At 40.5% G+C, this 15,196-nt stretch overlaps 1 protein-coding gene across 3 annotated transcripts in view; it reads right to left on the bottom strand.

Moving 5' to 3' along the window:
- Positions 1-15,196, bottom strand: part of MAP7D2 (MAP7 domain containing 2) — a 175,722-nt gene that overhangs the window by 59,899 nt on the left and 100,627 nt on the right. For all 3 annotated transcript variants that reach the window (XM_043994859.1, XM_043994860.1, XM_043994861.1), the window contains exons 2-3: positions 12,461-12,538; positions 9,318-9,481 (exon numbers count right to left, since the gene is read on the bottom strand). In XM_043994859.1, the coding sequence (XP_043850794.1) occupies positions 9,318-9,481; positions 12,461-12,538 (242 nt within the window). The remainder of the gene's footprint in view (positions 1-9,317; positions 9,482-12,460; positions 12,539-15,196) is intronic.

Here is a 15,196-nt window from a genome sequence, read left to right as displayed (position 1 = left end):
CCTTGGTATATAAACTAACAAATTACAATCAAAATATCAAAATAGATGCCCTGAGGTGACTTTAAAAGGTTTCCAAAGAGTCTTCCAAAGTGTGAAGGACTTAGCGTGGCTTATGGGGAAATCGAAAATGAATGCATTTATCAGATTAACTGGGGCAGCTAGGTGGCACAGTGGACAGAGCTCCAGGCCTGGAGTCAGGAAGACCTGAGTTCATATCTGACCTCAGCTTATTAGCTGTGTGATCCTGGGCAAGTCACTTTAACCCTCTTTGCCTCCCTTTCCTCATCTATAAAATGAGCTAGAGAAAGAAATGGCAAACCACTCCAGTATCTTTACCAAGAAAACCTCAAATGGGGTCAGGCAGAGTTGGACATGACTTAAAAGACTGAACAAGGACAATAACAAAATCAGATTAAGTGATAATCGCAATATCACAAATATAATCCAAAAGGTTTCATATGTCTGAAAGCAAAATGAAGAGCTGAGATCCATGTTACTCCTCCCTACAAAACCACTCTCCTACTGTCAAAGGTAGAGGGTATAGATCAAGGGACCCATAAATCAGAAAGGGAGAGTAGCTGGAAAGCTAAAGAACTAAAGAACTAAAGAACTGAAGGTAACTCTGCACTCCACCCTATTAAGGAGAGGACTGGGCCTCCATTCCTCTACCTACATGGCCAGTGTCTGTTACAGGAGCCGTGTCAGGATGCCCTAAGGAGGCGATGCTACATCCTTCCATTCTACCTCAATTTTTAAAATAAAAAATGGAGCAAGGTCCAATATAGGAAGGGTTAACTCACCAGCAAAGAATGTGGAAAATACTGCAGCTACGTACCTACCTCTCCAGGGATTCTGGGAATGGGAGCAGGTGGAACAGAGGGGCTGGCTCTTCATTTGGTTGCTATGCAACCAGAAAAGCCCTGTTCTCAAGCTCTCCTCTGTAGGCAGTATAGACAGAGGAAGGACTGAAAATACTTCACAGGCTTCTGTCTCATTTGTGTTTGTACCTACAAACAAACTGTCAAGCAGGTTAACCCTTTCCCACCTTAGTGGAAGAAAGTTGGGAACAAGTCAAAGACTCACAGAAGCTCAGAGATGTAACGAACCTCAGAGACCATCTAGTCCCAACCAAGAATCCCATCAATATCCCCAACCACACTCTTACTTAATATATTTCTTAAAGACCTCCAGTTGGGACAGCTAGGTCATGCAGTGGATAGAGCACCTGCCCTGGAGTCAGGAGGACCTGAGTTCAAATCCAACCTCAGACACTTAACGCTTACTAGCTGTGTGACCCTGGGCAAATCTCTTAACCCTCATTGCTCAGAAAAAAAAGAACAAACCTACATTTAGCTCTCTGTAACTTCCAACCTACCCCTCCTAGCAGGTGGCCTGGTGGTGTAGTGGATAAAGGGATGGGCCTGGGGTCAAGTTCAAATCCTTCCTCAGACACTTACTAGCTCTTTGACCTTAGGCAAGTCACTTAATATCTGTTTGCCTCAACTGTAAAATGATGATAATAACACTTCTAGGAGGGCAGCTAGATGGCACAGTAGATAAAGCACCGACCCTGGATTCAGGAGGACCTGAGTTCAAATGTGACCTCAGACACTTGACACTTACTAGCTATGTGACCCTGGGGAAGTCACTTAACCCTCATTGCCCCGCAAAAAAACAAACAAACAAAAAATACTTCTGTCCTAGGGAGGTTGTGAAGATCAAATGATATAATAGTAACAAAGCATTTTGTACAGTACCTGGTACATTTTCAGTCATTTTTTAGTTGTATCCAACTTCTCACAACCCCTTTTGGCAAAGATACTAGAATGGTTTGTCATTTCCTTCTCCAGCTCATTTTACAGATGAGGAAACTGAGGCAAACATGGTGAAGTGACTTGCCCAGAGTCACACAGCTAATAAGCTCCTGAGGCCAGATTTGAACTCAACAAGATGAGTCTTCCTGACTCTAGGCCTATCCACTTCACCACCTAGCTGCCCTTGCCTGGCACACAAGAGGTATTTAATAGAAAGGAGGGAATAAGCATTTATTAAGCACTTACTACGTACAGGCACTGTGCTCAGTGCTCTACAAATATCTCATTTGATCCTCACAATAACTCTGGGAGCTAGGTGCTATTATTATCCCTCTGTTTTGTTTGTTTGTTTGTTTGTTTTTGTTTTTGTTTTGCAGGGCAATGAGGGTTAAGTGACTTGCTGAGGGTCACACAGCTAGTTAAGTGCCAAGTGTCTGAGGCTGGATTTGAACTCAGGTCCTCCTGAATCTAAGGCCAGTGCTCTATCCCCGTTTTACAACTGAGAAAACTAAAGCAGACAGAGGTTAGATGATTTGCCCAATGAATGAAATAACAAACACTTGTTTCAATACCTTCTCCCTCCTCATAATCCTAGTTTTAAATAGACTTTTCTCCAGGGCAAGAATTACAATTCCACCTGTTTATAGCACTGATAAAGTGTAATGCTGTTCACTTCTCTCCCTCTGCATTCATTTAAGTCTTCAAAAAAGCCTAGAACTTAACAAAAGTTTAAATGTGATTTTTAAACTGCTACAGTATCCAGTCTTGCCTACATATCTGAGTCTTTTCATTTTTGAAAAGCTGGGTTCAATGCTTTCCTTTCTTTTTTTTTTTTGGTGAGGCAATTGGGGTTAAGTGACTTGCCCAGGGTCACGCAGCTAGTGTCAAGTGTCTGAATCTGGATTTGAACTCAGGTCCTCCTGAATCCAAGGCCAGTGGTTTATCCACTGAACCACCTAGCTGCCCCAATGCAGTCTCTTCTGATGCAGTCAGTCAACCTCAGCTATGGTGGGTGGGTCCAGAAGAGGGGCCCCTGGCTGAGTGAGCTCCACCACCTGGGAATCCACCCATCATGCCTCCTGCACATCCCTGGCATTCTGACACAGTTTAATAATGATGGGGTTGTAGCTCTTCTGCAATTCTTTTTTCTGATGCTCAAATTCTTCCTTCTCAGCAGGCTGGCTGTTACTGAGCTGGCTGATTATTTCATTATATTTGTCAAGGACCTTCTAAAGTTTGTCTTCCTCACCAATTTTGCCTTAGGCTTTCTCCACTAAAGCCTTAATATTGAAAGTGTAAGATTCAAGTGAGTACTTAGAAAATACGTCTCTCTGCTTCTCAATTTTAGCCTCCTATTTCTTGGCTTCCTGAATCATGTGTCCAGTGTCTTCTTTGCCTTTGTCGTTAATACTGGTGATCTTATTCTCCTTACCTGTGGTCTTCTCCACAGGAGATACACTGAAGATGTCATTTGCATCAATGTCAAAGATCACTTCATTATGCCAAATGACTAATATGGTAATATTGTACATAATGGTACATGTATAACCTATATCTGATTGCTTACCACCTCAGGGAGGGAGATGGGGAGGGAGGGAAGGAGGGATAAAAATTGGAACCCAGGGGCCAGCTAGGTTGCACAGTGGATAAAGCACTGGCCTTGGATTCAGGAGGACCTGAGTTCAAATCCGGCATCAGATGTTTGACACTTACTAGCTGTGTGACCCAGGGCAAGTCACTTAACCCCTATTGCCCTGCAAAACAAACAAACAAAATGAAATAAAATGAAACAAAAAACAAATATTAGAACCCAAAACTATCAATAAAAATATTTCTTAATTAAAACTTTTTTAAATGAAGGAGCTAAACAAATGAATTGATCCTGATGAGGCTGTTGGTTTATGGTACAGCTATTCAAGCAACCATCTTGTCTGGGCACTTCAATCTGAGGAACATTCAGGAGAGCAGGGAGAATGCCTGTGAGAACAAAATTGCTATGTAGGTTATTAAAACCTGAATAAATAAACCAGGATGGTTAGTGAAGTGGTGAAGGTCTATATCTCCTTAGTGTGCATGGTGGTATTTTATTTGAATATGAATATCCTAACATGACCAACAGTTTCAATACTTGAGGGAAGGAGTGATAACCAATATTTGCAAATGCTGAACATTCTCAGATTTCTGCCCAGACAAGATGTTAGCTTGAATAGCTGTACCATAAACCAGCATCCTCATCGGGATCGATCCATTTGTTTAGCTCCTTGCCACTGCAGAAATCCAGAAGAAATTTTTGGATCTTGGGGATGCACTTGGAACTAGCCCCCAAAACAATGTAACCCACTCAGCTCAGGGCATGGTTCTCCAGTGAAATTTGAGAATGAGTTTACATTTGGAATCTCTTAAAGCAGGGGTAGATACACTACAGCCCAGGCCAAATTTACCTTTCCCTTGTTTTTGTTAGGCCCTTTCAGGTAAGGATGGTTTTTATAATTTTTTATATTTTATAATTTTATAATTTAGTGTTGCAAAAAAAGGAAAGAAAAGAAAGTGTTATATTTTAAAATATAAAAAAGTGTTATATATAAAGTGTTATATTTTAAAATATAAAAACCATTCTTAGCTGGGGCCTGGGTTTTCCATGGGATCCAGTGTGTTACTGAATAGGTCAAATTAACAAGCCTTTATTAAGTGTTTACTATGTGGCAGGCACTGTGCTAAGCACTAGGGATACAAAGAAAGGCAAAAAAACAGTCCCATGCTCTCAAGGAGCTCATAATCTAATGGGGGAGAAAGCATGCAAACAACTATGCTTAAACTAGACATTTTTGTTATTGTTGTGCAGTTGTTTTCAGTCATGTCCAACTTTTTGTGACTCCCATTTGAGGTTTTCTTGGCAGAAATTCTGGAGTGCTTTGCCATTTCCTTCTCTAGCTCATTTTAAGGATGAGGAAATTGAGGCAAACAAGGTTAAGTGACTTGACCAGGGTCACAGAGTTAGTAAATGTCTGAGGCCAGATGTAAACTCAGGAAGGTGAGTCTTCCTGACCTCAGGCCCAATGCTCTATCTACTACTCCACCTAGCTGCCCAAATTAGATATATACAGAAAAAATTACAGATAATCTCAGAGCGATGAAGGAAGACTGGGAAAGGTTTCTAGCAGAAGAAGGGTGGACTTTAAGTGAAGCTTAAAGAAATACAGGAGGCAGAGATGAGGAAGGAGAAAGTTCTAAGCATGGTGGACAGCCAGTGAAAATGTGGGATGTTCTGGGGAATGGAATGTCTTATGTGGAGAACAGCAAGGAGGTCAGGGTCCCTGGATTGTAGTGTACTTAGTACGGAAGAATAAAAAGTTAAAAAGACTTAAAAAGCAGTAAAGAACCCGGTTAAAAAACCAAACACAGAGGGTTTTATATTTGAGCCTGGAAATAATAGGGAGACATTGGAGTTTATTGAGGGGAGGGGGCAGCCACAGTCAGAACTGTGCTTTAGGAAGATCAATATGGTAACTGGGTGTGGGTTATGATAGAGTGGGGCAGGCTATTACAATAGTCTAGGTAGGAGGTGATGATGGACTAGACCAGCATTATAGTAGCATGAGTGGTCCTTCGTTCTCAAAGAGGACCAAGATGACATCACTATGTCAGGAGAGAAGAGGGCATTTAAGGGGAATTGTATGAAGACAGAAATGACAGGACTTGGTAACTGTTTGTTTATGAGGGTGAGCAGTTAAGGATGACACCTAAATTATAAGGCCGGGTATCTGGGAGGATGTTGGTTCCCTCAGTAGTCATAGAAAAGGGCTGGTGGGGGCTGGGAGATGGGGTAGATGATGAGTTTAGTTTTAGACATGTTTGAGTTTAAGATGTCTATGAGACATTCTGTTGGAGACATGAGATTGGAGGTCAGGAGAGGTAGGGGTTAGAAAAATAGATGTGAACATCACCCAAATAGATGTCCCACATCCCCAGCTGTGGATTTTATTTCAAAGACTCCTTCTTCAATGATGAAGACTGTAGACATTGAAATGGTGACCTACCAGATCAAAGAGCAACACATTACTTTCAGCACCAATCTTTTTTCCCAATCAATAAGCAACAGCAAGCAGCAGTTGGCTCACTGATGATCTGGACCAGAGATAGTTCCCTTGTCTTTGGAGGCTTAAAGTTGGAAGTCATTGAATTAAGGTGGTAATGTGACTACAGAGTTCCTGATAGAAGATTCAGCTCTTTTATCTATATCAAGTCAGGAGAAGATATTTCCCCTGGAAAGCTTTTGGCTTCCCCTTGGTACAATACAACTGCCTACATTATTCACTGTCACAAAGGGCCAAAGTTTCACATCTGTCTGTATAACTGCATCAAAAGCCGTATTGGTGTGGTTCACTGCAATTTGATTCTTTGAATTATCACTGATCAAATGTTCTGTTTTGGTGAAAGTGATGTAGCTTGGCCTGGTCTTGTTTCTTTAGTCATTGGCCATGATCTTCAACTTTCCCATGTTGGAACATTCTCCCTGCCCCATCCCTGAATGGGGCCAAGATCAAGGTCAATTTTGGGTCCCTTCAGTGTGCTTGATGGGGCATGTGAGTTACTGTTGACTAAGAATCACAAGAGCTTCTGCTACACTGGATGATCCAATCTTTCCATTATGTGAAGACAGCTATCGTGAGCTACACCAAATCTTCTTTTCTCTAGGTTAAATACTCCTTTGCAGCAGAGTGTCCAGGCCTCTTCCCATGCTTTGAGGCAGCTCAGTGGTAAAGTGGATAGAGCACAGGATTTGGATTCAGGAAGATCTGAACTGCAATCTTGCCTCAGACTCAAGATGGGTGACCTGAGCAAATCACTTAACTGCTCTGTGCCTCCATTTCCTCGTTTATAAAATAGAGATATTAACAGTACCTACATCTCAAAGTTGTGGCAGATCAAATGAATTAACATGTAAAGCACACTGCAAATCTTGAAGCACTATATGCTAGTTATATTATTAGTATAATTTATTTTCTCCTTCCACTAGACATGCTCCAGTTTGTAAATGTCTTTCCTAAAATGTGATGGGCCAACTTGCACACAATACTTCAGATGAGATCTGGGTAGGGCAGAGCAGAGCGATAAGTGAGAATTCTTCATCAGAATACTTAAGAAAATTAATTAGAAGCTACCAAATCTCTCAAAATGTAGCCAGGGCAAGAATGATTCTATAATTGTTGTCTAAAACACAAACACACACACACACACACACACACACACACACCCCTACTCAGAAATCAGACTCCAGTGGCTGACATCCCCAGAGATTATATAATGCTGTATTAGCATCTCAGAAACATTTAATGTGACTTTACAATGACCCTTCCTAAGAGAAGCATTGACTAGTGTTCTCTTTTTTGTACACTAGGAGTCAACATGTAGAGACTGGAAAAGAAAAGGCAAAATGGATGAATGCTTTAAATGACTAAGTATTGGTGGGTATGTTTTTTTGCACTGGAGAGCAAATGGGACAATTGTTAGTGTTCATCAATTCATGCCTTCCTAATTCTGTGGACACAGAACAATTGAGTATGAGGAGACAGACAGAGAGAGAGAGAGAGAACTGGGTAAGATCGTCCCTGCAGTGATGCAGCACAGTTGCATTGGTCTGGAGGCCCCAGGTGTTCTCTCTCTGGTGCCTGTCCTGCTCTTCTCTCCCAGGAAGCTCGCCAGAAAGGCATGTGCATTGCCCTAGAGGCATCTCATGTGTGTGCATGTAGCCACGATGCCCACCTTAAAGTCCATGTAGCATCACTATGGAGTTAGTCCATGATGATTTCATCTCTCAGGCTTAGTGAAAGCTATAAGCCTATGAGTACCTTCTGAGAACACTCCCTTCTTCCCTTTCCTGCAGTCAGAGACTCAGGGAGGGACCAGGAAGGCCCCCCCCTCCTCCTGGCTGAGAATCAGTGACAGAGCCAGGAGTAATTGCTGCTCAGTCATTTCAGGCATGATCTACTCTTTGTGACCCCATATGAGGTTTTCTTGGCAAAGAGTGGTTTGACAGATGAGGAAACTGAGGCAAATAGGGTTAAGTGACTTGCCCAGGGTCACACAGCTAGGAAGTGTCTGAGGTAAAATTTGAACTCAGGAGCTTCTTCCTGGTGCTATCTCTCTACTGTGATACCTAGCAGAGGCCAATGTTCTTGGCAATCTATCACCCTGCTTCACCAAAAGAAGGGCAGGCACATGGAAAGAAGTAGAGGAAGGTTTGCTCTGATATCACCCAGAAACTTGTATTCCTATGGGAAATCCTGAACTATATTTGGTTTTCTCCAGGTCTTGCCAAGCTGTCCATTTTCCTATGGGAGGTTCCCTGATACCCACATTTCAACCAAGGGGAGAAGGAGAAAGACTTGATCCAAAGCATCATCACTAAGATATTATATTAACCCAGGTCTGGTTCTCATTTCTTAGGAAGAAATTTTGAAATTTTCAATTGCCCAAAGTCACTCACTCACTGCTTCCAGAATATGGTATCTTCTTGTGTTCTATTGTGGGGTTATTAAACTATATTCAGAGATCTTAAATACTATTGAATTCACGAAGGCTTCTTTGCATGCTATAAAGCTAACTATCATACATTATTCACACTAAAAGATGATGACTCGTTATCCATTATGCATAAAGAAAGATTATCACCCAACATCAGCCTATAAGTACATCCTTCCCATACTCTTGTTAAATAAATATATGGCTTAAATAAGCTTCCTAAATATATTTTCAAACTTCATTAATAGAGGGTTTTCTCTAATGGTGCCCTTTGTTACCAAACTCTTAAAATATAAAATTATTCACATAAAAATTTTTTAAAACAGATTTGAAAAGTAATTGGGGATAGGAAATGATGAGACAAAATACTATAATAAAATTTAAGTATATGCAATTTCAAAAGCCATTTAAAGAAGAAAACTCCATTTTTTTTCACCAGGGCTCCTATTAAATCTCATAAAGTTATCCACTAATTAAGAAGTCCTGTCACATGACATTTCATCTCAGGACTACGGAACATTTTCACTTACTATCTCCCCCCCTCCACCCCCCCAACCTGGGAATCCTCTCCTTTCTCGTCTCCACCGCCTAACTACTCTAGCTACCTTCAAGTCCCACCTTCTCCAAGAGATCTCTGCCAGACCCCCTTAATACTGCTCATTTCCCTCTAAAATCACCTCCAATCTACCCTTCCATTTCTGATTTGCACACAGTTGTTTGTATATATTGTCTCTCCTCATTAGATTGTAAGGTCCCTGAAGGCAGGACTGTTTTACCTTTACAGGAATCTTAGGCATGAAATAAATGCATTTTTGGACATCTATCTCCTCCTGACCTACCTCCCTACTTCTCTCTATATACAAGGAACACAGGAGACATAAGACAACTCTGAGGTGGAAGGACTAGAAGTAGGAGGTCAAGCAGGGCTCAGTCTCCAAGAAGTCACAGGCCTTCTGACTGTGTCTTCCTGATGAATCTTACCTCCTCTTCCCTGAGCTTTTGTTTTCTCTTCTCTTCAACAGCAGCCCTCTTCTGGTCTTCCCTCTGCCTCTGTTCCTCCAACTTTCTCCACCGCTCTTCGATTTGTTTTTCATACTGGAGTTTAGCTCTTCTTTCTTTTTCTAGGATCTGCTGTTCTCTGGCAGCTTAGGAGAAACAACGCCAACAAAACCACCACCGACAACAAAAAACAAAAACAAAAAAGGGAATTTGCTGTAGTACTTGTAACAAAGTGGAAAAATTACCAAAATAGCCTTCGGTCTCACCAGAATCCCAACAAAGACAAGGACAAAGAATATGTACACAATGTGGCCCACAGCACTAAATCAGAATACTAGAATCGAGGAGGAGGAGAAAAGGGCAGATAATTTCATGATTCAGTAACCAATTGAGTCACTTTCTCCCTAATTCACTTATTATGGGTCTTTGCTGCATTTTTCACTCTCCTACTTGTTTCCTGTGCCCTTCCATTTCTGATTCGCTCTTTCTGGTCCCCTGACCTCACCATGAAAAACGTATACACCCATGTAGATGATCCCCAAAATACTTCTTTCAGCAAGTTCTCTCCATCAGAAATGGAAAACTGGGGCATCCAGGTGGCACAGTGGATAAAGCATTGGTCCTGGATTCAGGAGGACCTGAGTTCAAATTCAGCCTCAGAGACTTGACACACTTACTAACTGTGTGATTCTGAGCAAGTCACTCATTGCCCCGCAAAAAAAAAAAAAAAAATCAAAACGATTTCCCCCCAAAGAGAACCTCAGAGTTAACAGGGGGAAAAATTGAGTGACGCATAAAATGTCACTTCACTTTAACTTAGGTTAATTTGAGGGAAGAGGACTATGAATGGCCCCACTTGTAATATTAAGAACAGGGGATGGGGCAGCTAGGTGGTGCAGTGGATAGAGCACCGGCCCTGGATTCAGGAGGACCTGAGTTCAAATCTGGCCTCAGACACTTTACACACTTACTAGCTGTGTGACCCTGGGCAAATCACTTAACCCCATTGCCTCACAAAAAAAAACCAAAAAACGAAAAACAAAAGGAAAAGGAAAAAAATTATATGGGCAGCTAGATGGCGCAGTGGATAGAACACCGGCCCTGGAGTCAGGAGTACCTGAGTTCAAATCCGGCCTCAGACACTTAACACTTACTAGCTGTGTGACCCTGGGCAAGTCACTTAACTCCAATTGCCTCACTAAAAAAAAAAAAAAAGAACAGGGGAGATAAAATAGGTAATGATTATAATAAACATGCTTCAGTAATGCTCCTTTAAAATTCATAGCTGGTTAGGGGAAAGAAGGGAAAGTGAAGAGGAGAGAAATGAGATCAAAAGAGAGAGTTTTACAGATGAGTAACTGAGGCCTAGAGAGGTTAAGAAATATGTCTAAGGGCGTGCTGGGAGCAGAACCCTGTGTTCTATTAGAATGCTAGCACTAGGCACTGTTAAAGTGGTGTTGCCTTTTTGCAACTATAGGCCTCAGTAGGGATATCTCCTAATAATCACTCTTATGGACATGAGGAAATTAAATTCCAGGCTAAAAGTCCTGTACCTCTATCTATCCTCATTTATTTGAGTTTGTCCAATAGATCGGTATGGCTATACTTTGAACTTCATCACCACCAAAAATTCCTTAGCCTCAGTCTTTCCTAATCAAAATCTAGACCCTCAAATCCAAACTTCCTCTTCTTTCAGATTATCTTGCCTCTTTTCCCCCAGAACCTAACAGGCCTGACTGTGATCACAGGAGCTTTCAAATCATCCCTGTTGATTTTTAGAGGTACAAGGATTCACTTTTCCCTCATCTCCCCACACGGTGCATAACCATACATCCACATCACCACATTCACCTGCCTTTTGTACAAGAGTATCTTTACTCCCTGGACTATGATACTTTTACTTCTTATTATCTTCCATGTACACACAAGAGAAACTTGAAGACCTGGATCATACCACTTAACGCCACCCCACCCCCCTTAAAATGCTTTTCATTTAAGAAATATTTAATTGAATCCCCCCCCCCAGACATATGCCATGCTCAAGGAAGAAACACCAAATCCCACTACAAATTCACTCTCTCCCCTTCTATTGAGCTCTCTGTGCCAGGAACTATACTTCTCTCTTAGACTTACCACAAGCCAACCCTTATATTTCTTATTCTGGGTTCTCTATATTTTCTTCTTCATAATTCTGTTCAAGAAATGTTTGAAAATAACTGGTCCAAACCATATGGTTTTTCCCCCTTTCTTTCTCAATGGGGAGGAGATAAGGTGAAAAGAAGGTGGGAAGAATTTTTTCAGTTGGAAAAAAAGTAATTAAAAAGAAAAAAAGAAAGACAATATCTGAGGCAAGTGTCTTTTTTAAATCTCTCCTTCAGTAACCATCCGTGATTCTCTATAGTGAAAATTTTCTCTCTCTTCCCTATAGGAGTATGAACAGAATGTGCTGAGTATGCCCAGGTAAGGTCTAATATCTCAAAAACAAAATAAAATTAAAATCCCTGTATTTTGTGTCACATTTTTAAAGACTGTATTTTTAAAGTAGTGCTTAGTCATTAATGAAATATGCTATATACATATCTCTCTACTCTCTACTAATGCTAATGAGCTTTCCTTCTTCAGAGCACCAATCCAACCACTTATTCAGAAGATATTATCCTTTCTACCAACCATGTCCTTCCTCTTTCTTCTGATTAGTTTCTCCCCCTCCTCTGGCTCTCTTCCTGTTGCCTTTTTTTTTTTTGAAGGCAATTGGGGTTAAGTGACTTGCCCAGGGTCACACAGCTAGTAAGTGTTAAGTGTCTGAGGCCAGATTTGAACTCAGGTCCTCCTGAATCCAGGGCCAGTGCTCTATCCTCTACACCACCTAGCTACCCCTCCTGACACACAGCTTTCTTCCATTCCTTCCCCCCCCTCAAAAAAAAATCTCTGGACTCCTATTTTCCATAATAGGAGAAACACATGATACTGCATAATAAGATACAAAACAGGCCAAAAAAAAAAGTCTCCTGGACCCATAGAAATTCATCTCTAGGACCATCTTAGGGCACACTCTTATTCTTTCAATTTCCCATCTAGGCTCACTCTCTCTTCTCTGCAGCCTAAATAGTCAAAATACAACTTACCAAGTGATTTCTCTCGTTCTTCTCTTCTTTCCTTGGCTAATCTTTGTCTCTCATTGGTTTTTAGAAATCCATCCATACCTAGAAGATATAATACAATTAAATACAATAAGAGACAGCCTGAAAGGAGGTCATTTCACAGGACTCAGTCCCAGCAAAACTTGGAATGATACATACAACAAACCCCCATAACATCAATTTCACCTCACACATGCTGACACACAGATAATAGGGAATCTTTAAATCATTATAAAAGTCTTACTTTATGGTAAGGTTACTCATGTTGCCAAGATAAAAGAATTTATTTTTAATGGGGGAAAAGAAGAAATTTTAAAGCAGATTACTGCAGGGAAATAAAAATTAACACAAGTGCCCAATAAATGTAGGGTGGGGGTGCTTTATACTCAATGTGTAAAGGAAGAGAAAAGAAGTACAAATCTAGTGTCTCAACCCAACAAGCTTCAAGGAGACTCTGGGGACTTAAATCTACTCACAGGAAAACTTAAGAAGGAGTCTGGACATTTTTACCATTTCCAAAGTGTTTAATGTCAAAATAGCGATCACTTTAAAGATAAATCAATGCTGGGTATCTAAAAAAACAAAAGTAGATTCAAAAGTCTTTATAATACCATAAAGATCTTTGGAGATTGACATACCCTTAAAAAATTACTGAAAAAGTTCCCATCCAATGATGTCAATCATTGTTAGTTCCTACTAATGAATCATTTATGTATGGACTGTCGACAAATGTTGGGTGGCCTTCAACACAAAAGAATCACGAGGTTCCACCCAAAGCACTTTGAGCATCTGGAATTACTATGGAGTGAATATTTTCCTGGAAAAGAAATCAGGCTAGTCCTATGCCAGGAAAGTCAACAGTTTAATAAGAATAACTCCATTAAAACATACATGGCTACATATGCATACATGTATGTGTTCATATATACATACTGAATGTTTAAAATAACAGCACTGTCCAGTGAACAAGAACTATGCAAGCCTAATAACTGAATATATTTGAAGGTCATTTTAGATCCTGAATATTATCACCAACTAAGCCTGATATTTATGATGAACTGTTCCAAAAAAATATTCAGGGACAACACCCAGTCCCAAATGGATAAATAAATAAAATGGTCAAAGGATACGTGCAACTTACAAAAGAGAAAGTACAACAAAGCACAATTTGGAAAACTTAGGAACTACATAAAAAGATGCCAATACCCATGAAATTAGGAAAAGTAATTAAAATAACAAATCTCAATGGGGTCATAAGGCTGGGGAGAAACAATTCCATGTCTGGGAGAAGTTCAAACTGGTGTAATCTTTTTGGAAAGCAGTCAGTCAGTATTCTGCAAAATTACAAAAAAATGCTGTACTTTTAAAATGGATAATGCCACTCTTTAAAGCATGTTGTCTAGTCATCTCTGACTCTTTATGATCCCATTTGGGGTTTTCATGGCAAAGGGTACTAAAGTAGTTTGCCATTTCCTTCTCCAGCTCATTGTAAAGAAGAGGAAACTGAAGCATACAGGGTTAAGTGACTTGCCGAGGGTCACCCAACTATTAAATGTCTGAGGTTGGATTTGAACTCATAAAGATGAGTCTTTCTGATTCCAAGCCAAGTGTCCATTGTGCCACCTGGTGGCCTCCTGTCAATTACCTTATTGTAATATCGATTGCCTATATTGGGGCAGCTAGACGGTGAGGTGGATAGAGTACCAGGCCTGGCTCTCTCTTTGTCTCTCTGTCTCTGCCTCTGAATGTCTCTCTGTCTCTCTCTGACTGTCTGTCTGTCTGTCTGTCTCTCTCCCTCTCCCCACCCAACACCAGCTCTCATGGGGTTTTATTATCTTTATGTATATCAATCCCAGTCATCCATGTAGCCAACCCCATTCCACATCGCTTCTCATCTTTCTGGATCGCTGTAATAACCTCCTAATTGGTCCCTCTGCCTCTAGAACATATAGCGTTATGCCAATCCATCCTCTATACTGATGCCAAAATAATTTTCCTCTGGCATAGATCTGACAACAAAATTCCCCTACTCAATAAATTCTAATGGCTCTCTATTGTCCCTAGGATAAAATATAAACTGCTCTGCTTGGCTTTTAAAGTTCTTGACATCCTGACCCCATTCTCTCTTTCTAGCCTCATTATATATTACTTCTCTTTCCAAACAGTCCAGATAAATGGGCCTTCTTTCTTCCTTTTTTTTTTCCATTTTTATTCATTTTGAATTTAAATGCGAAAGGACAAAAAATAACATTTCTATGTATACAGCACAATATAAAACCATGAATTTCTATTTCCCACTGTTTACTTTTTTGGAAAAACTATGTAACAAATACTATGCATTGTTTTCAAAGCTAACTTGCACTTCCTTCTAGATTTTCTTTTGCTCTCTGCTGTGCACTGTGATAAATAAAAAGTTCAAGAGCCTTAGTTTCTGGGTAACTAATAATTTTATTAATAATGCTAGCATATTTGGTTCTCAGACCAAAGACCTCTCATGGACCCCACTTAATGCTTATATGCCCTTGGGAGCTCTTGAGGGTGGAAATCAACTCTGATTAGTTAACAAGTAAGGAAAAGAATGAATATTATGGGGGGAGGGGCTTTTTCTAATGAAGGGCTGGGGGATATGACTGGGATCGCTCAGTTTGGGTTAAAGACAATTCTCTGTATCTATATCACCTGTCTGACAGAAGGAAGAGCCACATTTTCCCATACCTGTCT

Source organism: Dromiciops gliroides, chromosome 3 (genome assembly GCF_019393635.1).
Source record: "Dromiciops gliroides isolate mDroGli1 chromosome 3, mDroGli1.pri, whole genome shotgun sequence".
Taxonomy (NCBI): Eukaryota; Metazoa; Chordata; class Mammalia; order Microbiotheria; family Microbiotheriidae; genus Dromiciops; species Dromiciops gliroides.
The sequence above is the reverse complement of the archived record's forward strand: the minus strand, read 5'-3'. Positions and strand labels throughout refer to the sequence as shown.